Source organism: Microchirus variegatus (genome assembly GCF_963457635.1).
Source record: "Microchirus variegatus genome assembly, chromosome: 6".
Classification (NCBI taxonomy): Eukaryota; Metazoa; Chordata; class Actinopteri; order Pleuronectiformes; family Soleidae; genus Microchirus; species Microchirus variegatus.
In genome coordinates this window covers 831,131-855,987 of record NC_139807.1, presented here as the reverse complement: position 1 = coordinate 855,987, position 24,857 = coordinate 831,131, and the positions used below count along the sequence as shown (strand labels likewise).

General features: G+C 42.7%; 1 protein-coding gene across 1 annotated transcript; it reads left to right on the top strand.

The window, feature by feature from the left end:
* The first annotated feature begins 888 nt into the window (after positions 1–888).
* map7d3 (MAP7 domain containing 3) lies at positions 889–24,431 on the top strand. The gene is made up of 18 exons (XM_083891183.1): positions 889–933; positions 6,955–7,056; positions 7,395–7,475; positions 8,315–8,478; positions 8,674–8,785; positions 9,282–9,365; positions 9,997–10,104; positions 11,171–11,269; positions 15,885–16,000; positions 18,083–18,213; positions 18,307–18,527; positions 20,136–20,265; positions 20,547–20,832; positions 21,127–21,180; positions 21,418–21,505; positions 21,599–21,713; positions 22,109–22,401; positions 22,500–24,431. Exons 1-18 carry the CDS (start codon positions 891–893, stop codon positions 22,505–22,507), a joined length of 2,235 nt encoding a protein of 744 aa, XP_083747309.1. The 5' UTR covers positions 889–890; the 3' UTR covers positions 22,508–24,431.
* The last annotated feature ends 426 nt before the right edge of the window (positions 24,432–24,857 follow it).

The following is a 24,857-nucleotide window of genomic DNA, read 5'->3' as shown; positions in this document are numbered from 1 at the left end:
GAATGTAATTAACATATTCTCTCGGTTAATTCTTCCTTCTACGCCGACTTTTAATATGTAATGTGTGACATCATATGTACGTTTGTTCCCGTGAATGCATCGTTTGTGTTAACTTAATTGCTTTATTAAAATGCACAGTGTTGCCAGTATAATAACAATAATAATACTAATGTTAATAATATACATTAACTCTCAATTTATTGACATGCAATAACATTTTAAAACCGCTAGAAGTCGCTCTTCAGACGTGTCCCGCGTTAGATCGTATATGACGAAGACGAATCACTACTTGCTCGTATTTGGCACATTTGGGGTTCTTTACTCAAGTAGTGGTCTAATTCAATTCAAGCTTGTATTCCCGTCTTTAGTCAACTAAATGTTTAGTAAACATTCATTATTTACCCACCTTTTTACCGAGCTGCAGTGCAAAACTATAATAACATACATTAGGCCTATATTCTGAAATTCTAACATTTACTATACATTTATTAAGTAAGCTTAAGTTTGTGTGTGTGGTTTAATAATTTAGCTTTTTTATATCAATTTACTATAATTTATCTGTCCTTATATTATTTATTAAAATCTCCTCATTGCTACTTACTTTTCAAATGATGCATTCAGGCTACTCTCCTACTGCTGATTTTGCTTTGTTGTCAAAGTGTACTGTTATTATTATTATGACAGGTATTATTATTATTTGGCAAAAGTTTCCATCACGTCACATGAAAGCATGGTGGCCCCGCAATCCGGTCGCGCAAAAACGCGTCAGAGTGACACCTCTTATCTCCCCACCACCGCTCTTTGTAATCCACGTCCCCGTGGTGTCCGAGTTCTACCGGCTGGTTGATTTCGCGGTTACGCGCCTCCTGCTCCAAAACTTCGTACTAGCAATGGCGGAGACATCAACCCTGAAAGGTTTACGAGCCCAGATGGGTAAGAGATAACTTTTACTGCAGCGGGGTTGTGTGTTTTTAACTTGTTTGTGTTTAAACAGGATACGAAGCACTAAGTTGTTGTTGTTTGGTTTTTTTTGCTAGCAGCTGTCGCGGCTAACCGGGCTATTTGAAAGTGTTGTGACGCGGACAGCTTCTCCGGCGGCTAGTAACGTTAGCTCGCTGTCCAGCTCGGGCTGTGTGCCGACAATGGACGCGGAAAACACTGCGGCTTATCCCAGCATTTTAACGGTTTACGACGGTTTCAATGTGCCAGCTTTGCGTGCTCGTTGTATGTGAACACATGCCGGCGAGTGCTAACGCTGCGCGGTGTAAAAGTAAAGTAGCTTCTTGCGGCTAGCTAAAGTTGCAACGTACATCGGGTGACATGTCACGTCTAAAACTTGGCTGACGCGTGAGCTCATCTTTGTCTCCTGCTTTAGTTTTGTTTCACTTTTTTATTATTTAGTCACTTTTGTGTGAACATTGAGGTTTAAACACCGCAATGCTAGCTGCTACGTAAACGCAGCTAACTGCAGCGAATCTGTAAAAATAAAGGGCAGCGGTTTCGATAACGTCGCTCATCACTCGGGGATTATTTGTCTGTTAGTGATCTGACTGCTATCCCTTTCAGGAAGAGATCAGGAAGCGCGTCGCTCATCTCTTCGTGTCTGTGTGCTGATGCTTATTCAGTAGCAACCGCCCGCATATACTATCAGACCGGTGGTTGTTAAATTAGCACTTTTATAGCCCAAATTGTAGTAAAAGTGCTCCCTCATCTCCTAATCCAATGGCAGCCAGCCACTGCATATTTATTGACATATGGAATAACCCCCCTCCATTCTCAAGGGAGGGCGACCACAATGATATCTGACCTGGATTTCAGATAAAGCAGCATTGCCAGACACAGTCTGATTCAACATACTGTATATCTGCATGGATCTGTGTTTCAGCTGACCTAGCTAGGGATCACACGCATATTGCGATAAACGCTCTCAAAATAAGGCTGCATCCATGCCACAGCGTTTTCTGACTGCAATGGCCATACATGGTACCCGTCAAGTCTGAACATCAGACTAGCATTCCGTGCATTCACACTCTATATCCTGAATCTCGCATTCCATTCCAGTAGTGGTGATTTCTTGCCAGGAGAGTATGTCCTTGTGTTATTGTTTGAGTGAGGGCTTTTGTAGGTATGGGTACCACCAGTTGACCTCATCGCGTAACCTCCATGGTTGTCGTCTACTTTGTTGTCTCATCGTTGACCAAAACATGAGTGCGCCACCAACTGGAGTGGAGCGTTTTACAGTGCAGGAAGTATGCACAGTGTGGTCCGTGGGTCACAAAATGTAAGAGGATGCTCACGTTCATCTGTATAGGGTCCAGTGCAAACACCTACCGCTGCAGATTCTGCAGACAAAACCGTATTTAATATGAACAAAATGAAGATTGAGTACAGGCAAACTCTTGCCTGTACTCAAAAATATTAAATCGGTTGTAATATCATGAATTGCATTTATTGTGACAGGACATTGTCATTAAAATCCATAATACTTTATGTACATGATATGATATGGGCCAATTTTATCTATAACTGCATATCATACATACCTCAGCCAGCTTTTTTTAAGGCTGTTTACTGAGTCTACATCTGCGGGCATCAATGTCAATGCACTGTTTGTTATGACTCGAGCTGCAGTTGTACAGTTCTTTAGTGTTTTTTTGGGTATGACAGAGTTTTCTGCATACCCACTTTGGGTGTAGGCTTGTTTTACTCCTAGCAGAGCAACAGGACCACATTCGGCACTGTGTGCGTGTTCCTGTTTCCCTTTGACTTTTCCATATATTTCTGTCTGGAATTTTACAGCCACCCAATTGTGTTGTTTTATCACAATATACATATTTAAAGCAGTGTGAAATGTTGGGATCCCGTCTTTGTGAAGAACAACGGGATGTCCTGAGCCTCGCTTTTGAGCGGAGGACTGACAATAATAAAATAATGTCAGGAATCTAGCTAATGTGCATGGTCAGTTCCACAAGAATGTGAGCAAGGAGAAAATGTACCCTGCTATTATGGAGGGAGATCACACTACTGCGAGTAACACCACAAGGTTACCCTGATGTTGGCTCGAAGAACACGAAAAATATGTTGGAAGTGGTTGCATTTAACCAGAAGAGGAAGCAGCGTCTTGGATGTGTCCACTTTGCTTTTGCAGCACAACCTCCTCCCCTGTTTTATTTCAGTGTTATAAATTGACTGACGGTGTGTCTGTGCACGCACCAAACATTTGAATAGCAAAACATGTTAGTTTGTATAGGCTATAGCTAAGGTCACTGTGTCAAAGGCAGTCGTTGGACCACTTAAGAATGGGTTGCAAAGAAACAAATAAGAGGCTAGAACTATATGTTTGTTGTTTGTTATTTGGACGTTGAAAGAAGCCCATCTCTGCAAACAAATGTAGTCCATCTGGAAGAGGAGACTCCCTTTGAAACTGGGATACGTCGTTATCCTGCTAGTACTGCAAATAGCCCAGGCTTACCTTTGCATGAACAGGTCTCGTGTAATCCCGTAGAAGATCAAGTGTGTTTGTGTGTGCATGAGTGTGCATGTTTGTCAGCGTGCATCAGCAGTGTTATCTGAGAACCTGAAATATTGAGACAACAAATTGGTAGTCATTGAATTTGTAAGCCAGGATTGTTCATGTTTTCTGCATAGCCAAACATCATGTAAGGCAACCGCACTTAAATGGAGAAAATGAAGCAGAGGAAATGAAATAATCACTTGCACAGCCTGTTTTTGACCTTTGTCCTAAAATGTAGCTGCTTAGTATTGCTGTTCACTGCCAAATGGAAGTCCCAGCCACCCATGCATTAAGCTGTACAGCCACTTCCTGTGCAACAAGCTCCTTAATTATGCTGCAGGACACAGTTAAAAGCTGCAGCTGGAAGGAGGACAAACAAGAAAAAAAAACTGACCCATAGGTCATCTTCTCTGCTACACTGAGACCCAAAGATCATGCTGGTTATTTATTTGATCATTGGTAGCATTCAACAAGAAGTTGTAGATTGTAATACTGGCTGGTCGGTTTCCTGTTGTGTTTTTGTATCGGCTGCAAATGCAGGTCATCACCAGAGCCCTTGTTGGTTTCTATAGCCACAGAAATGCACAACTATCTACATCAAAATGTGAACAACTAGATAAATATCGCAGACAAAAATACGTCATTTTTATGACTGCATTTTTGACGCATACACAAATTCAACTACAGTGCAGACTCCCATTATCCAGACGGACCAACAAGTGGTTTGTTCTTCACACGTATGAGAAACAAGAGTGAGGGAAAAACCAGTGCCTGTAATCTGTCGTCTGTGACGCTGCATCAACTTCAGTCTCTCTGCAGCTTCCGTGTTTTGGTTGCTTGGTAACAACGGATGAGACTGAGGCGCAACCCAACAACCTCCTTGGTTAAATAAAACACCTGTGCTGCATGTGAATGACCCCTAAATAATTTGTTTTGAGACATTTACCACCTACAGACTGGACAATTCCATCAATTAGTTTGCTGCCTGAATGTGTACGAGTGTGTTTGTCCATCTGACCTTTTAAATCTGACTTTATTGACGTGGCAGTGAGGATGTTTGTTCGGGTTTTTTTGCTCCATTGTGATGGTATGATGAGAGACAGCTCGTCTGATTGACTCTGTGAGCACACCTGGCCCTCTTGGGATCTGTCAAACATGCTCTTCTCTCTATCTCATTACAGCACTTTAATCAATGCATACTATAGTTGTGTCAGTTTGTGGAGACTGTGTTCATTTTACTCTTAGATGAGCAGTAAGTTCATTGAGTTCATCCACTTCCTGTGGCTCACAAACACCCAGGGAAATCTTAAAAGCATCAGTGTCTGTGATGGAAAAGCGTATTGAGCTGTATATTATTACAGCTCATAAAAGGAATAATCTGTGTGGCTTTTGCCAAACAGAATTTTATCTGTTTGCTTTTCCGTCTGCCTCAAGACCACACAATGCAATCTTCTGTCTGTCATAGTTTTTGAGATATTTGTATAATTTCATAAATGTACTGTATATTCAGTCCAAATGGGAAATAGTTGTTGCACATAAGGTGACTCTTGTCTGATGATGATCAGACAACAGGAGTCCTATCTGATTCCGTGTTTTCTTTTGTACAGGCCTTAGCCTGTGTCAAAGATATTTAAAAGCACTTGAATACGGCGCTGCTCTATGCCTCCGGGCAACAGTTACCATCTCAAATAGAACACTCTGTGATTATTTGTTTAAGCCGTCATTTAATCTTAACATGAAGGTAGAACGTAGACAAATTATAGTTTATCTAATGATTAGCGATCAGCTCGTTTGATTGTGCCCCATTTATTTTTCCTATGTACTTAATAGCCGTTTCTTCACAGTTTGCAATCTATCTGCTACACACAGTGTGATGCACAAATATGGAAAAAAACATGTGTAATCGAATTAATATTTCTATAATTCTTATTTCATATTGTGTGATTGTGTGCTGTTTTTGTAGGAATAAACGAATGACGCTTTTACTGAGCGTAAAAGCCTGCTGAGGCTCAGGAGATTAAAAAAAAGTGGTGTTTACTGATCAGATCAATGGTGAGAATTCAGGCTCCTCCAGTCTACGTGTTAAGACGTCCTTGGGCGTGACATTTAATCTGAAACTTCCATTAATAGCTCCCAGCAGTTTGAGTGGGATGCACAATATTGGACAACAAATGCAATAATCAAGGCGGTAGCAGCCAGTTCTGCCTACTGTATCAGTCATATCATGGGATCTTGGTGTGTTTGCTGATATCTGATTATTAATTTTTAAAGCACAATATCAGCTGATACTGATATTGTGCTTATAATGTGCATCCATAGCTCTTACCAACCAAGGCAAAACACAGTGTTCGTACATACAAGAAGAAATGACAGCTCCTCACAATAGACTAAAACACCACAAACTACTTTGACCACATACACAACAGTCATGTCAAACAATGTGAAGAATCTATTGCATGAGAATCACAAAGTTTTTGGCCCCCGGTCCAGAGCAGATGATGTTTTTAATTTGAGTACCTGCCAATACCAAGTCCCAGTATATACTTACTATATACTGGAAGGATACTGTACTAATTTGCCTGATTATTGTTGTACCCTGTAAAGGAAAGATTTGAGCAGCTTTTGCTCAAATACAAAGCACAGGATATAGATCGATGGAGATGTCTATGTTCATTTGTGCAGAGGCAGGGTGATAGGTTACAGGTATTGAGGTAGGGACTGAGAATTGCAGTGCACAGTTCAAAGTTTTCATCAATAATGTGAATATCACATGACGGACCGTTGCTTTTGCCTCTTGGTCAGCAGTTCTGAAATGCTGAACACACACCACTGCAGAAGGAAAACTCTTGGAGAAAAAGGCTGATACTGGGCTTCATAAGGCTGGATCACGTCCCCACTGTTTCCTTCCTTTCTGCCTCCGTCTCCCTTAACCGTGACTTTCCCGGGGAATGTTTTGGCTAAAGACAAAGCTGTTAAACCTCTGATGGTATTGACTTCTTTGAGGTGCAGCAGTGGTTATGAATGTGTGAATATTTGACCGGTTTTACCCAAGTAACGTCATTAAATCCAAAATTGCGTTTCTGGCCATATTTGCTGTATATGAGGAGATAGCTTATGTGGGTTTGATTCCAGAGATTTCTTACAGCAGCCTGTCCCTCCCCTCTTGCCACAGAAGGCAGTATATGGCTAACTACAGGGTTGACCATGAGTGGGGGGGAGGTATGTCTGACAGCTCAATAGTTGGATTGTTCTGTTGCTTCAAATCAGCTGGATTCCTCTTGAACTAGCATTCCTATGAAGAGCAAACTAATCACAGAGAAAAAGAAACATCTGACTTGAATTTAGTTAGATGAGTGTGTAAATAAATTATCTTATACATCTGCTGTGTCAGAAATATCGTTATGTGACTGTCGTGTGTCTCTGTGTTTTCCTACGTGCAGCTGCAGCCGCACAGGCACAAGCAGAGGAGCGGCGCAGCGTAGCAGGGAACAGTCCAAAACCAACAGCCAACACATCAGCTAAACCTCAGGGGAGTAGGCCAGGTAAATGACACCACACCTTGACACAGATACGGCTTGGTTCTCACACATTCAGCCCCGTCACGACTTTATTGTCGTCCATAATCTGAACCATTAGATGCAACACAATCCACATCCACCGCCCTCTCAGTGTGGCTTAGTGCAGGTAAACCTTAGTCATCATCTTATTACTGTAGCAGATGACAAAGCCCATTAATGGCATGTCACATGCATACATCTGCTTGATTCAAAAGCCGCTGTAAATCTATGCTGCGTTGTAATCCACCCTTGTGTTTCACGGTATGTGCTGCTACACACATTTTAGATTGTAATCGCGTGTGTGTGTGTGTGTGTGTTTGCAGTCATAGACGGTGCCACACTTAGAATAGACGACAAACTGCGAGTGGCAAAAGAGAGACGAGAGGAGGCAGAGAGACAACAAGGTAAGTGAAATACATTTTATGTGTGTGACGTCTTCTCTTTCTTTGTTGCGTTGATAACAAAATATTTTTTCTTAGAATAGGAAATCATATCATTTTAACGCCAACAATTTATAGTGTCAGCAATTTCTCTGAAGTTATTGACGGTAAATTTAGTTTGCTTTGTTTGTACTGACTGTTATTTAACAACTTAGTAATGAATGTACTTTTACTTTGCTTTGTTTGTGTATGCACTTAAGCCCAATGTATACTCCCGCGCAAAGTGCTCTACGTCAGTTGCGGAGACCCCTGTATGTCGCCGGAGAGGCTGTCGGAGAGCCTCTCCGTCGTCTCCGGGTGCACAAACTATTTTTTTAAGTGTCCGTCGCTCCGTCAAGGGACAACGGAGACGGCAAGGTCTGTGATTGGTCCTCGGGACAGGCCGAGATAACGCTGCTCTGTGCCGGCCACTGTGCACACCCGATCACCGCCGACAACGTTGCTGGCAAACTATAAATACGTCATATCTTAATACACAAACCACATGTTTAGACTCTAAATGGCTAATTTCTCGCCTCAAATGATCTTAAAACTGCGTTCTGGGACACAGAAAAACATTTATTTCAGGCCAGAAACGGCCACTGTTTCAATGTTGGACACCATTGCTCACTGTAGCCAAAAGCACAACAACCTTGCGTATCGACCCCTACTGATCAGGCGGGAAATAGCAGTGTGTATCCGGCACCACGACTACTAGTCGATAACTATGAAGGCTCGAGGGGTCTCCGTGGTTACGCAGTCGGATAACGGAGAAGTATACTGTGGCCTTTACACTATGTGTGTGTGTGTGTGTGTGTTGTTAGCGTTGCGAGATTCTCAGATCATGGAGCGCGAGCGCAAGGCCAAGCTCCAGGTGGAGCGTCAGGTGGAGGAGCGGCAGAAAAAGATCGAAGGACAGCGAAGGAAGGAGGAGCAGAAACGACACGCCGTGGAGGAGAAGAGGAAGCAGAAACAGGAAGAGGAAAAGGTAGCTGTAGCGTGTGTGTGGATGTTTTTGAGCTTTGGACGGTTATTGTTTGGACGATTTGACTCTTGTAACTATAGATAATTACGTTTGAAAGGTATCACAATATCATACGTCGTTGAGGAAATATTAGCACAGATGGTATAGTAAAATGAGGTAGAGTGAAATGCAGATAATAATGATTATTTTGGTCTGTAGGAGCACTATGAGGCCGTGATGCGGCGGACGTTGGAGCGTAATCAGCGACTGGAGCACAGGCAGAAAAGATGGTCGTGGGGAGGATTGTCCACAGACTCTGATGGTCGAGCAGGTAGGAAGTCCTTATGATGACTTTTTAATCCTCTACTCACATGTGTGCATTAGCAGTAAGTCACTGTTTAGGATAAACAAGTACTTCTTTACGTCTATAAAACAAAAGATTTGCAGTTTATAACCGATTCCTTACACCAGATATCCTGTCGAGATGTAGATGTAGGTTCTCGGTCAGAGCGGGTTCTGTTGAAAAAGACACAATACATGTTTTGTTCTTCTAGACAATACAGTACAAAGATCTGATTGTGCCTTTTTTTTTTTTTTACACCCAGACACACATGAGTACATTTCTGTGTTCCACTTACAGTCAGGTTAAAATCTCATCACTAAAATGATTAGATGATTATTAGATTTAACTGTATTAAGAATATTAGATGTTAGGTATTAAACTGTTGTCAGCCATTGTTAAAAAAACAGACTGCTTCCTTGTGTGAAAAGATTGTAGCACATCCTGTATTTGAGCGCTCCTCCCTGAGAGCTGTTGTTTTCCACAGGAGATTCAGATGCCAGTGCCTCATCTCCAGTAACTATAGTTATCTCCCCTGCCTCGCCAGAAAAGCCACCGCGGAGTCGACAAGGTTCTGTTTGTTGATTAATTGTTTATTTTCTCACCAGTGTAGCAACACGGCTTGGACTTAGCACTGCTACCGCAGATAGCATGATCACTTCCTGTTCTTCCCGACCGGCACACACACCCCCCCTCCCCCTCCCCTCTCTACACCATGCACCTCCTGTGGTCTAACTGGCTGTCTTTCACTAACTAATTTTTGTATACGAGGGCTTATTTCTGAATGTGCCTTGGTCTTGTCAAATGACTACAAGTAAAGCTCCGGGTTTTGTCACTCATTCACAAATTCATGCAAAGTTGCCTACAGAATGTGAATTAGTGGAAGTAGTGAAAAAAAAGCATCTCCTGACTACTAACTATAAGGTTTGCCTCTGAAAACACTGCATCTTGGGTGAAAATATGCACATTGTCATCACTCACTATCATTAGTAACTCATTAGGTGGGTGAATATAGATTGTATATTGTGTTTATTTATGCACATTTATTTTTGGTCAGTTGTTGAAGGCACCTATCCTTCCATGCAAAGCAAGCGTATGAGGGTTTTGCAGGACCTTGTACTCCCCTGTCATGCCCTCCCCTATCGGCATGCCTCCGATGTAAACCCCGCCTCCCCTTGTTTGTCTTTCCTCCTCCCTCTTAGTGGACAAGCGCTCCTCGTCCACCATGAACTTGAAACAGTCGTCTGAGACTGGCATCAGCAAACGCCTCTCCTCTTCCTCTGCTACCCTCGTCAAATCTCCTGACAAAAGTAAGTTCTTCCCTGCTTCCTCATTTGCTCCCTGTCTCCTCCTCCCATCCCATTCCCCTCCCCCCTACTCTCCCTGCCCTCTGTATCCCAGGTCTCTGTCTTAAGCAACTGTTATCTGTGAAACGTTTAAAGTGACAGATCTGTTAATAATCTGGAATAAACCCATCCCCACCCCCACCACCATTTCTTAAGGTCACAGTGAACTCTGACCCCTGTTCTCTTCATATCATCATCTCTAAATTTTGCTGCCTCATTCACTAGCTCCTTTACAAATATAGTGAATTAATACATGTATAATCCTCAATCCCAAACAGTGAATTGTCACTTAAATTAAGCTGTAATATTCTATAGAAAGCCACAATATTCCCCCGTGTTGTGTGCCCACACATTACAAGCACCCGATCTCTATCTCCCCACAGCTTCTAAAAGCAGCCATTGCCATTTTTCCTTTAATTCTCAACTCACTCCTCCTTTTCCAGACCCATTGGTACATTTTAAAAAGGTCTCAGAGACTTCTATACTATACCAAGAGACGCTGCTGTCTAAATTTACCAGTGCGTGTGTCATCACTGTCCCTCGGGTGTTAAGCCTAAGAGTTTGTCTTGTTACCGGTTGCCTAGCCATGGCAACTTTGCTGCTCAGGCCAGTTAAGGAAGATGGCAAAAGATCCCCTTTTTATCCCATGCTGCACTTTCTTAACTTAAGACTGTGTACAGTGCAACGTTTACAAACCACAACAGGGCATGGAGAATACAACGTTACCTTTGCGACCGCCATTGTAACCACATTGGAAGTTGGCTTTGTATATGCTAACAGTTAAAACGCTACGCTAGAGCTACAGTCCCCCCTGTTGTAATATTACTGTTTTTAGTAATGTGTCTTAAGGGATCAGATGATGGAGTTGAAACTCTTGCCTGTGTTTTTAATCATCTATCATGAAACTGGGGCATCTGCTGCTGTCAGCCCACCCTTGCCTGGTGACTCGCATGAAGCCAAATGAAGTTCACATGGTGTGTAAGCCGCCTTCTTTCGGAGAGTCTTTGTTGACTCCCTTCTATGTCCGTAGGCCATACCGCGAAGAAGAGAAGTTCCTCCCTTACTCGAGTAAGTGTGGGCAGAGCGCAGACCCCTGCCAAGCCTGATAAGGGGACGACGGATGATCAAGGTGGCTAGCATGAACAATCAGCAGTCGTTTCTTTCATGCTGCTCTCTGCGTTTGCTACGGCCTCCATCTTTGAATAACAAGCATGCGGCTCTGATGTATTGTTAACGGCTTGCTCCGTATGAATTGTTTGTTTTTACATGAAAGCCCTCAATAATACTATCTGCAGCTTTTGGGATAACATTCTCATTTTGCTGTAGTTCCTGTCATGGAACACTGCAGCGGTCTTCTCTGCTGGTTCCTTTTTACCGTGTGTGTATTCCCTCTGTCCTTCATGCAAAGGTCTTTTTGCTGCTAAATTTCTGCTCACTCATTTCCCTGCAATCTACAACCCTGCTCCTGTGTCCTGTGTGCGCCAGTCTTACCTTATCAGATCCCGCACGTGCCGAGCTGAGTGCGTTTTAACTGTGTTTTCCCTTGGTTTCTTTTCAACTTTTAATCCCTGGACTGATTTTTTTTTTATTGTGTGGCGTGTGTCTGGACTAACACTGTGTATTGTTTCTTTTCCCCCACAAAGTGTTGATTGTTTTCTCCCTCCCAGATGACATCATGGCTGGATTTTTAAGTCACTGAGCTCGTGCTTCACTGTGGCGTGTCTGTGCCATGATACCGTGGCTCCCCTCGGGGTGCAGAAAATGACCTCTGCGGCTAACGCTCCGTGTATCATCACCATTAACCACCAATGCTTTCGTTTGTCCTAAGGCTTTGTCGGGCCTCCTCTCGGTGCCGACGTGTCGTGAAATGTTCCTGTCTTGTACGCGATGTATGTTCTGTTTGATTAACCTTTAGCAATGTTACAATGCAGTGACAATCTTTCATATTTAGGACTTTAAATACAACCTTATCACAGACTAATTACCCGGATCCTTCCTAGTTGGCCATGCGTACTGGTGCTGAGCAGCCGGCTCCAAGGGCTAGTACTTATCAGCTAACAAGAACCAGTCTGTCGACAACAGATGTCCTCTCAATAAGGGGCTCCAAAAAGAGCTTTGACTCTGAAATCTGTGTTTGAAAGTAGCATTTAAGGAACTTGCGGCAAACAATCCTTAATCTGTTGCGTTGGTGGCCAAAATGAGGATTATTTATTTATTTTTTCTTCATCAAAGCAAGAGCTCTTTATTTCTGCTGCCACATCAGTTTGGACCATAGTGCTTTTCTGGCATATTGACACCGACGCTGATGTGCTCAGCACAGAATTGGCTGTAGTATAGTATAGTATAGTCGGGCCTCATCATTTTAAATTATTCATGATATTTGACTCCTCCCTTACATCAGCGTTGGAGACTCTGGACAGTAGAAGCTAAAGAGCTCTTGTCTCTTTGTCTCTTTCACTTCTCGTCTTCCCACCTAATCGTATGCCTCCACTGTCTTTAAAGTTCACTAATGGTTTGTTTTTCCCTCCCCATCAGCACCCTTTCTTCTGCCCCAGGGGAACCATTGATTTGACCTAATTTTTCTACTTGGAATAATGCTCATCAGTTACCAGACTGAATCAGATCTCGGGTCTGTCTCTGGTCTTCTTCCATGGTGTCTTTCCATTTCTGTCTTTTCACCAGCAAATCGTCATTTTATTAACAGGACAAAAAGACAGTTGATAAAAGGAGCCCATGTAAGATTCCGGAGACATGCTGTAACCTTTGGATCTTGTTTTGATTTTCTCCTGTTGGTTAAATCACATGGTGACATTTCTTAACTATATTGACCCCCTTCCCCCCGTTCTCCTTTGTTTGTGTTGCCTTGTCATCCCCACATTTATGCCCACTTTCTTTCCTTCTTGGTCTTTTTGTTCTTCTCTGCTGTTCTCGGGTGGTTTTTCGGCCGGTGTAGCTCACAGGCCACCGGCCAGCACTGTGGACGGAGGGCTCCTTAGTCGTCTGCTCACCCCCACCCAGGCCTCACTAGCTAGGAGCAAGAGTGCCGCCGTCCTGTCCGCTGAAGGATCAGATTTTCCAGGTAACCTCCACACAGGAGACCCTGATAGAAAAGGAGGAGGGGGCTAGACACCGAGTGTGGTCCTCCTAGCCTTCATTTGTTGTTGCACGTTACTAGATCTGAGCTCATCCCAGAGGAGTGTCCTGTTTCAAGTCCTTCCAAATAGTAGAGCAGATTATTGCATTTTGTCCAAGAAAATCTTGCACAAGTGGGAAAAAGCACCAACATTTGACTGAATGTACCTATTGGGTCATTTATTTGAAAAATCCCATTCGCCATGTTCATTTCCAACCGTCTTTTACATCAGAATTTCATTTCCTGGGCCGATTTCACTGATTTTGGTGTCAAACGATGGGTAAAAATTCTAATTTATAAATCAGAAATCCTTTTTATAGCTCTTTCTGCCATTTACTCTGAAATAATGTACAAAAATATGCACAAACACAACATTATTCCAGCAAAATGTTGATTATAAATGTACAATAAATTGTCAATATCTTTGCTCATGAGGAGCGGAATCCTTTGCTTACTACTGTACTACTGTCACATAACCAATTATAACCTGAACATGAGAAGAGTATATGGCAGAAAGAGATATAGGAAGGATTTATAAATTAGACATTTTTACCTCATCATTTGACACCGAAATCACTGAAATCAGCCCAGGAAAGGAAATTCTGACGTAAAAGACGGTTGGAAATTTATGTGGCTAATGGTATTTTTTCATTGGAATGACCCAAGAGGTACATTCAGTCAAATGTTGGTGCTTCTTTCCACTTGTGAATGATTTTTTTGCTAATCTGTTCGACTAAAAGGTTCGCTGACCTCATGGTGGAGGCATCACAGACTGTTGCTGCAGTTCCACGCGTTTTAAAGCCACTATTGTAACAGTCAGCAGTCATGATCAGCGATTAAACGCAGCAAAGCCTCACTCATGTGAGACTGTAACATTACTCTGTAAATAACGCGCACACGTGGATCCAGCCTCACGTGCACTTTTGCCACTTGGACACAATCGGTTGTTGTGTGCTGAGCTGGGCCGGGCCGGGCCAGCTCGGTGTAAGGAGCAGTTCTCCTCCGCATCTGAAGACTTGTCAGAGTCCACGCTGGGAGATTTGCTCTAAGCTGCTTACCTGTTGGCGGTTGTTGCGTCAGAATAAGACGGTCGTGCTGTTACATGTGTTCTCGTAGTCAGAGCAGGGTGTTTATAACTGCAGTGCGTGGCGCTCGAATATTAATTGCCAACATTTGCATAGATTATTAGGGCAATTTCAACTCCAGGCAATCATTGAAAACAGATTTACACATATATGTACACTACCGTTCAAAAGTTTGGGCTCACCGATACAATTTTTGTTGCGTTTTCCATTAAAAGTCACACTTTTATTCATCAAAAGAGTTGAAAAATGAAAAGAGAATATAGTCAAGACATTGACAAGATTAGAAATAATGATTTTTATATCCCTAAGAACCAGAAAAACTGTTTTCAGCTGTGCTAACATCATTGCACAAGAGTTTTCAAAGGGTTTCTCATCATCCAATAGCCTTCCAACACTATTAGCAAACACAATGTACCATTAGAACACTGGAAAAGGGCCTCTATACACCTATGTACATATTCCATTGCAGCTAGAATAGTCGTTGACCACATTAACAATGTATTCAGTGTATTCAGTGTATTTCTGATTAATTTAATGTTATATTTATTGGTAAAAAGGTGCTTTTCCTACAAAAAGGAAATTTCAAACCCAAACTTTTGAACCGTAGTGTATGTATATGCAGTATAATTCTTTATGAATCTTGCGAACAGTGAAGCCCCACACTACACCACACTGACGACGCTCTAAAAGCTGCAACTGCAGTGTTGGTTTTGGCTTTATTGACTGGCCATTACAAACCCATTAGCAGCTATAGATCTTCAGCTAAGTATAGCGCGATCAGAAACACGACACATCTGCACCACAAAGCTGCAGAGCGGCAGGATGCTTTTCACAGTCGCCATAGCTGCATTAGTTTACTGTCGTGATGAGTTATCGGCACACGTTTGTGGCCCAGAATATGGCACGGAGAGTTTCCAGATTACCGCGCTAATCGCTCAGTTTGACACAGCTAGTTCCAAAACCAGCGCCTTTATTGCCTGTAACAGGCTGAACAAAGGCTAACGTTTTAACCTCAATCACAACAAGTGACTCTATAAACATTAATTTTGTGTTAAATCTACTAATATCTGTGTGTGCGCGTATTCCCAGTGGTAGGTTTTGTGTCGTGTGTGTTGGGATGTTGCTGCTTGGTGCTCTGGTTTGTAAATGTTGTCCCCAGAAGCTGTTGTGGAGTTTGTGACGTGTCTTCTGTGTCTCGTGTCCTATAATCCCCCAGCCCTATGAAACCATGAGCAATCAAGCTGTTGCCTGCCTATTGTGCTATATTTAACAAAGTGCTTTTTTGTGCCTTTTTCCCCCCCCTTCATATAAAACACTATTCTGCATTTCCTTTCAACCATCATCTATCATCCCTTGCCCATCTCTTTCCTCCTCCCCTGCTCTCCTTTCCCCCCCCCCCTCCCTCTTCCTTCGCTCCTTTGCTGCCTTGCTGCCCACTTGTCGCAATCCTCCCGTTGGTTGTTTCTCCTCTGGTCCTTCGCGGTCACCGTGTCCTTTACCAGAGTGTCACATGTGTCCTCGCTCAGCCTCCGCCACTCCCCTGCATCCGCCGCGTGGACCTGTGCGCAGCCGCAGCATCGACCGGCAGAAGAGCGGCATGACCACGTCCGTGTCGGCCGACGGAGCCCTCGACCCTTCACTGGTGAGGACGCCTCCATGTTGATGTTGATGTTTCTGACAAAGAAAAGTGTTAAAAACAGATTGCATATTGCATTTTCTCTACTAATAGCACTCACATGTCTGTGTGTTTTTTACAAGTCCTGTTTGAGCTGGACTCACAGTGATTTGGTCGTCATGTAAATGTAGTGACTCATTCATATGTGCATAGCCAACCTTCATTTGCCTTTCAAAGCACTTCTGGGTGATGTGAACAATAGGGAAATCTTATCCCCCCCCACCCTGGCTGTTGTTTGTCCTCTGCTGGCCACTCAGACTTTGGATGTGTGTCACAACACGGGGCATCATTTTAATCCTAGCTATGTTTTTTTTTTTCTTCTAATTTTCTCATTTTGTGGTGGCCTGTAGTGTCTGCATTTCCCTCATTACTTAACTGTCCTCCTCTGTGTCTGTGAAGGGTCTTATTGTCCATAGCATTAAACAAAGGGATTCACAGTCACCAGATTAGGGACAGATCATCCGATGCAAAGCAGACCCACCCTGATCCCGAGGCCTAATATCAAAGGCCTTTGACTCTCATGCACAGATTGGAGTTGAGATAATTGACATTCACAGCTTCATGCTTATTTTTCAGCCACTCAGATGTGTCTTTTAGGACTTCATCCACACTTCCTGCAGGGTTTTATGCCTTGCGTTTTCTGCAATCACCTACAGTCAGAGAGTCAACTGCCTCCTGTCATGTGACATGTTAATTAGAGTTGTATGATGCCTTGTTATGAAACTGTTTCCCCTGTTCTCAAAAGGATGCTGTAGATGCAGTTTCTGGGCGACTGCAGGTTCTTATATGAGCTGAAAATACATTTTAGCTGACTTGGCATTGATTACATACAGCTTCTGTTGTAGGGCAGCGCTGTGTGTGTGTGTGTGTGTGTGTGTGACCTTGCTCTGCCCTGTTGTCGTCTTGTTTGCGGTGCCAAACATAGCAGGTCATTAAAAATAGATGAATTAAAACCTGACCTTGTAATACACCACGTGTGCCATGGCTATATATGCCAGTCAGAGACTAAAAGTGGCATATGCAGAAATGTTCATTTCATTTGCTACAGGATTATGAGCTTTGTTTTCACAGGCTGTCCATATATGTTGATAATTCAGTCAGGGATTCAGTTTTGGATGATTTGTTTATTATTGAACCTGTTGTTCCTGTTGAGATTATTATTTTTCTCCGACATTTCGATCATTTTTGAGGGGGTTAATGTGCATAAAAACTCTTGAAATACGGCACGGACTCGGTGAAAAATGTGATAGTGGAATAGGGCACAACTCCGTTTGTAGCCCCAGGGCTCTATAGCGCCCCCAGAAGTCAGGTCATGGTCAGAAAAAAGCTGTCGGATCAGGACGAAATTTGGTGACCTTGTCAGGCTTACTCCAAATCTTCTTGAGGAATTTTTGGGGAATTTTTGACGCAAGAGAAGGTGGCCAAAATTGTCTTAAATGCTAAATTTTGCACATAGTTGTTTCGATTTAAACCAAACTTGGTACACTTGTTGCTCTCATGATTCCAAACAAATTTCCAATGTACTTCCATTAGCTCCGCCCACCCAGAACTCAGCCATTTTAGAAAAAACAAAAATGACTAGTCTACGCATTTGAACAAACTCGTCCTAGCACGTTTGAGCTAGCCAAGTCAAACTTGGTCCATCTGTTCTAGGCAAGTTATTGATTAAAACCAATGATGTCAAAGGATTTTCTCTACGTCAAAAGGCATGGGTTCAGCGCTCTGACAAATTTGACGTTAAAATGGCAGGAAAAATACTATAAAATTCCACTTTTTGAAAGCTTTAACGTAAACGGAGCTACATGAAATTTGTGTCGGGCGAGGGCCCTCTCATGACTGTGAGTCCTACGAGCGCTCCTAGTTCTATATTTTTTTTCTCAAAAAACAAACTAGCCCTTCAAGGGCAATACAACTTCAACACATCATTTACATCTGTTTTATTTATGGCACTAAATTGACAATGAGGTTTTGCAATAAGCAAAGGTTAGTTTTGTTTGCCATTATCATGAAAGAATGTGTGACCCCTGTCCCTTTTCTGTGAAACTACAGAAAGACAAGCAGTCGCCATCACCCAGAGGGAAACGTCCCGCCTCCCCGTCCACTAACCTCGTACGCAACCGCTCACCATCCCCAGCCCCCAATCCAGGTCCAAAGCGGACTCCTTCCCCAGCAGCAGCCAAGTAAGACCAGCTCGTCTTAAATGCTTCTGTGATTTTGTTGTTTGTTTCTTTAGATGATTGCAAATAATGCAGCTTCTCACTTTGTTCTGACAGGCAGAGTCCCAGGACACGCCCACCCTCACCTGGTGCAATGAAGCAGCGCCCCCCGTCCCCCCAGCCGTCGACGACCAAACCCCCGCCGATCCAAAAACCCGCTCTGACTCCAACCGGGCCACCTACTTTGCGAAAGAGAGACTCCAAGTCCAAGGATATGTTTCCCCTCCAGGCTATGCCTCCACAGTCGTCTGAATCGAGCAAGTCCAAAGACAAAGACGGTGAGATATTTTTTAAGAATATTAAGAAAGCCTCACGTGAAAACGTGTGCCGCTGCTTCATGTTTTGACAAATTCAAACCTGCTGCAACCGCAGACTGAAACTGACAAAATTGAATTAGTCGGTACGAGTCGTCACGTGTGTTCTGCTGTTATTCTTTCTGGCGACCAGGATGTTTGCACTGGTGGATCCACACTGGCTGTCAGTCTCATGGTGTACACTGGGCCCAGTGTGACATTCTCATTCTCTCACTTTTCTCATACCTAATTACATAACACTGAAGTTCTTTGCGAAACCTCAACCTACTTTACACTCTGCAAAAACCCTATCTATACTCTAGAAACAGGTGTTCCATAATCTGGTGCAATGTTGTCACTTACTACACACGTATATCTATATCTATATATAGAGAGATGTGTATATATATATAGAGAGAGAGATTTCTAGGAGAAGCACAGGTAGAAGGAAAAGGAAGTACTCTTCTTCTTCTTCAGATGGATGTTTTTTATGTTTTTTTAATAGTTAAATTTACAGAATGACGGGTGTTAAAGCTGCAGAATAGACAGAAGAATATTTGTATAATGAATCGTTATTGTTTCTGTGAGTTGGCTTACTTGCAAGGATATCAGAATAATGCAGTGCTCCCTGTTTCCTTTTAAACTCTTGCCCCTCTCTGATACCAGCGATGCTGCACCTTCACTCCTCGTTTTAAACAAGGCTTTTGTGCTATTTTAATAGTCTTAATTTTAATTTTTTGCACTCGTTTTGGTCTTCCTGTACTCTTCTGCTGTAAATGTATGGAGTCTGATATGGAGCGACTGTAAAAAAAAAAAACAATTCCCTTTGATTGTGATGAGAGCAGATGATGAAAATGACATCCCCCTGTGATCGTGGTCGGATGAAAAACACAGTTTGGCTCGAGAGAAACGCACATGAGTGTGTCATGTGTTTCTGCAGACTGACGTGGCAGACGCTCAGTTTGCATTAAATCTCAGTGGAGCAGCAGAGCCATTAGTCCCCCCCCCCACCCCCTCGGAGCTTGGGTTGCATCCTGTTACAGATCCAAGGGACTGTTACTGTCGCCACCTTGTGGAGAAAGTCATGCTGTGCAAGATCCATTCGATAAAGTTATAGTTTAATAGAACATGGCAACTGGGCCAGGACTGATACTCGGTGTGACTGCGATGTGTGTACTAGTATTGTACAAAAAAGTATATATATATATATATATATATATATATACTTTTTTATTTTTATTTATTTAAAAAATATTTACAATATTTCAAAGGATATATTTTATGATTGCAGAATACCTGAGGATGTGTGTTCTTACGGTGTCTGATAGAAGTTTTCTCAAAGAGCACGACCGTTATCATGTGACTCTCACACAACTCGACATAAGGCCACTTTCTTTCACTTTCCAGCTGCTGTGATTCTTTATCACAGTACGCCCTTCCCCCCCTAATCTGGCTTTTCTGTCCTTTATCTCTCATATCTTTCATTCTGCAGTCACTGCACGCACAGACTGTAGCTGTCTGTGCTGCATGGCAATGAGAAATAATGGTTGTCAGAGTGTCACATAAACATATGTTTGTCTTTCTGCCGGTCAGACTCAAAAGCCTCAACGGGAACCAACTCTGCTGCCGAGGCTGCCAAGATCCTGGCGGAGAATCGCAGGCTGATGCGAGAGCAGAAGGAGAAAGAAGAGCAGCTGAGGCTACAGAGGGAAGAAGAGGAGAGGTGACCATTTCACATTAATTGATGAATCGTTTGGTCCAGAAAATGCCAGAAAACGTTCAAAAACGTTATTCTTTGTTATGTGGAGCAAAGAAACAAAGAAAATATTCACATTTAAGAAGCTAAAACAATCAGAAATCTCGTTTCGGACATGAAATCATGTGATAAGGGTTGTCTCCAAAGGACTAAGTATAGAGAAAATTGGTGGATATATATTTAAATTGGCATTGTTGAGTTGTTAACCTGGATAAATGACCTGTATTATTTTTGGCGATTTGTCCCAGGCTGAGAAAGGAAGAGGAAGATCGCTTGGCGGAGGAGGCTCGACTGAAACGCCTGGAGGAGGAGAAGAAGCTCGCAGAGGAGAGGAAAGTCCGAGAGGAAGAGGAGGCTCTTCTGGCCGAGGAGGAGCGAGCGAGGCTGGCAGAAGAGGAGGCGCTGAAGCAGGTCGAGCTCCAGAGGGAGCGCGAGGAGGCCGAGGCCAAGGCTCTGGAGGAGGCTGAGAGAGTCCGTCTGGAGAGAGAGCGCATTATGCAGCAGAACCAGCAAGAGAGAATGGAGAGGAAGAGGGTGAGATGATAGATGGAGATGTAGAATAGGTTTTTCCATGAATCGTTTGGTCCATAATATATCAGAAAATGTAAAAAAAATGTTGATCAGTGTTTGTCAAACCTGGAAATGACGATGTTCTCCAATGTCTTGTTTTGTCCACAAACCAAAATTATTAATTTTTAATGATTTCTTTGTTATGTGGAGCAAAGAAACGAAGAAAATATTCACATTTAGGAAGCTAAAACTATCAGAAATCTTGTTTTAATTATGAAAAAAGCTTCAAAAATGACCTGTACTTTGTTTCCACTTCAGAGAATTGAAGAAATAATGAAGAGAACCAGGAAAGGGGACGCTGGTGACATGAAGGTAAGCTCACATGACTTCCACGGGTTCATATCTTATTTGGAAATCAACTGCACTGGAATAGGTCTGTTGACCCACTCCTTAGTGACTGGTTCCCCCCGTACTCATAGGCTTTTAATTATCCACAAACACAGCTGTAGGCGTGGTAATACAGATATTAATATTCAGGATGACACAGACCAGTAAGAGCCAAAACCTCCTCTGTAAACAAGATCTCGTCTGTCTGTGTTTCCTGTCCAGAGAGATGACGACGACGATGATGATGATGATGATAAATGCTTCCAGGAAAATGAAGACGATCCAGTCGACCTGAACTGTGAAACCAGTGGTGAGTGAGCGTTCTCTCATCCTTAAGTTTTCAAGGTTATTCGTATATGACACATATGTCCAAAGTCATGTTTTGCAATTCGCGGCTTCGCAGAGATCGACGACACGGAGATCGACGACGCCGAGGCCGACAAAGTCAACGGAATACCAGAGACTGACGACAAGGAAAACAACAATGGCATGAGTACAGATGAACCTCAGGCGATAAGGTATGAAACTGCAGAAGGAAGCAATGAATTCAGCAAAACTGTGAAACTGGAACTGACAGAAAATTTTGTATTTCGTGTTCAGATTTGCTCCGGTTTGGTTTTTGAAAGTCTGGGCGGCTGAAAAAAACCCATAGTCTCATTTTTATGGGGTTTGTCTGTTTGTGTTTAAAAATCACACTTAGCATAGCATAGCATAGCAACCAGTGCAGATAGGTTAGTTATGTCTGGACAAACTAATCTGATTTAATCTCCTTTTTGATCAAACAGCCTGCCAACACTCTGAAAATAGACTCATGTTCCTCATGTATCATGAGTAAACATCAGATCTCCTTCTCCGCGACTTATTAAATCCACATTTAACGATGTTTCGCATTATCCCCTCCGCTCCTCTCCAGCCCAGTCCCCAAAGGCCGCCTGGTTGAGGGCTCGGAGTTCCTGAACGAGCAGGACTCTTCCAAAGTGGGCTTGGTATCGGGTCTGAACGGCAAATCCAACCAGTGGAGCTTCGAGGAACTCATTGACCTCAACGTCCACGGGAAAACCCGGCCGCTCATCAAGTCGGACGACTGCAACCAGGTGTTGATCAACTGTGACGGGAGCTCAGACGGGACCAGAGTGGCCTTCGAGGACAAGGGAACCCCCGTCAGCGCCCTGCATTCCTCTAACCAACCCATAGAAGCCCTGTCAGGTGAGGAGGAGGAGGCCTCGCTCGCTTCTTCATTTTTAATGTGAACGTGTAACGTGTTTAAGACGAATGCTAACTGTTATTCTCCTGTGTGTGTGCAGAGATGTGATGCTGCAGCTGTCGCTGAGAAGCCTCTCACTGTTGCACTCCTAAACTTCCTATCAGGCTGAGTTCATTTAAGAAAAACAAAAAAGAAAGAAAGTCATCTACCAGCTTCCTTCTCTCTGTCACCCTCCTTCTTCCAGTAGGAGGCGCACTAGGTGAAGTGGAAAGTTTGCACCCTACATCATGAGGAAACGTATATATATGTTGTTCAAAAACATTCTTCTTCAGGGAAATTCCATATATTCCTTAAACATGATTGCGTCAGGTCTCTGTGCTCTTCCACTTTGTCTTCTTTACGTCGTGTCCAATTTTTGATGTTTTTTAAGAGCTTTGTGTTGTGTCAGGGTTTGCGTTGTTGTAATTTATTAATTTTGGCTTTCTTGTTATTGTAATTATTATTATTATTATTATTTGTGAAGTCTGAGAATATTCCAGGACACATGTTCGTCATGTCGGTCAAATATTGTGAGTTTAATGGAAGGAACGGTATTTAGTGCATTCTGTGCTTCACCTAAAATTACTTGACCAAGCTGTTTTTCTGCAGCATCTAGCAATATGGCCTTAACATTATTATTATTTTTATTTTTTTTCTCCCAACTTGCTCATTCAAAGTGTGAATAACCTAAATAACGCTCATACATGCACAGTGACACAGTCTCCCAGGAAGAAGTGACGCTTCTTAAGACCTCTGTCCGTTCACTCTTATTTCCTTTCACGTCTTTCGCTCTCATCTTTAAAATCTGATCATCTTGTACTTCCTCCTGTGGCCTCTAGGGTTCATCGCTGGTCATTAGAAACAGTTAAAAGTTGAATTCACGTCCCTGTTTTTCCGTGAAGTTTCATCTGTTGGTCGGAGTTCGGATCTCGTGGTTCATTGAGGTTTTATGTATAACTATTAAATGTTATGTTTACTAATAATAACGTCGTTAAAATTTACAGCAGACTCGCATCCTTCTGTCTTTGTGGCTTCATCATTCATTTCTTCTCTCTCACCCATTAACCTCTGCACTAGCTGCTGCTGCTGCATCTGACAAATAAACAAAAATACATTTCAATTATTTTTTTACATGGAATTTGGCGGTTTGTTTATATATATAAAAAAATAAATTTCTACATATATTTAAGTGTTATTGTATTGTGTGTGTATATAAATATATATATATCAGTATTAGGCAAATGAAGCCATGTTTTCAGTGGGTGTCGGGATGTTGATAATTGAAGTCTCGTCGTTGAAGTTTCTGTTGTTTTTTTGACACGTTTGGTTTGGTTTGGCCACGCCCACTTCCACAGTCGCTCTGCAAAACAAGGGACCAATTGGGGGACCCACTCTATGTAATGCGTCTCATTCTGTGTGTGTGTGTGTGTTTAGTTTCCATTCTGGTGTCGCAAAGTTACTACAAGCGCTACACGTTTACGTTGTGATGATGAGCCAGAGCGGTCGAGTCTAAAGCCATCGGAAATTTTAAGATGTCAAAGAAAGTGGGAGTGTCCGTCTGTCTGTCCGTCTGTAGTTTAATATGGTTTTTCCTTTGTACATCCACTGAACAAAGCAGGCGCGCGACGCTCACGTTGTTCTCTTTTGAAATCTTAAAGTTCCCCCGTGGTTAAATGGATTTTAATGTTTTCGCCTCGTTATCTGCCGACTAAAGTCTCTCTGTACATAAATCGTAGGAGTTTTTTTTTTTTTTTTTTTAGTGCTTAGCTTTGTAATTAATGAGCTCAAAGAATGTAACGGACGCCGTAAACCCTCAAAAGCTGCCCCCCCCCCCTCCCGCCTTTAGCTCATACACATTATTCACCCGCTGTGTTTTAAGAACAGTTACTGATTCCATAGCTTTACCGCGCAGGAAACATCGTTTGTCTCACTATTTTGATGTTTTTAAAGCGTTTAAACTCGTAACCCAAAGCCAAACTCTTTTCCCCGCTCATCTTTCCACTGACGAGTATAGCACCTGTTGTTTGGGGTGGGGTGGGGGGGGGGGGGCTGTTGTAGCTGCTGCTTGATCATTATACTGATGTCTTATTCAGGTCCTGCTGCATGTGTGAGCCGACTGTCCTCAGTCCTCAACATCTTTAACTATAGGATAGAACGGTGCCTTAGATTGAGATTTAGACTTTTTATGATATCACAGGTAAAAAAAAGAAACAAAACAAAAGAAAGAAAAGAAGTTTGTCTTTACCTCAGCCTCGACAATCAGTCCACCCAACCAGGGCAACTGTGTGAATAAACGCGTGTTCACTGATAGATTTACAAAAGCTTAACAATGCCCTGTCCACAACAATGAAATTTGTATTGTAAATATAACTAAAGTGTACTGAATTGTTACAAAACTGTTACACCAATAAAGTCTTGG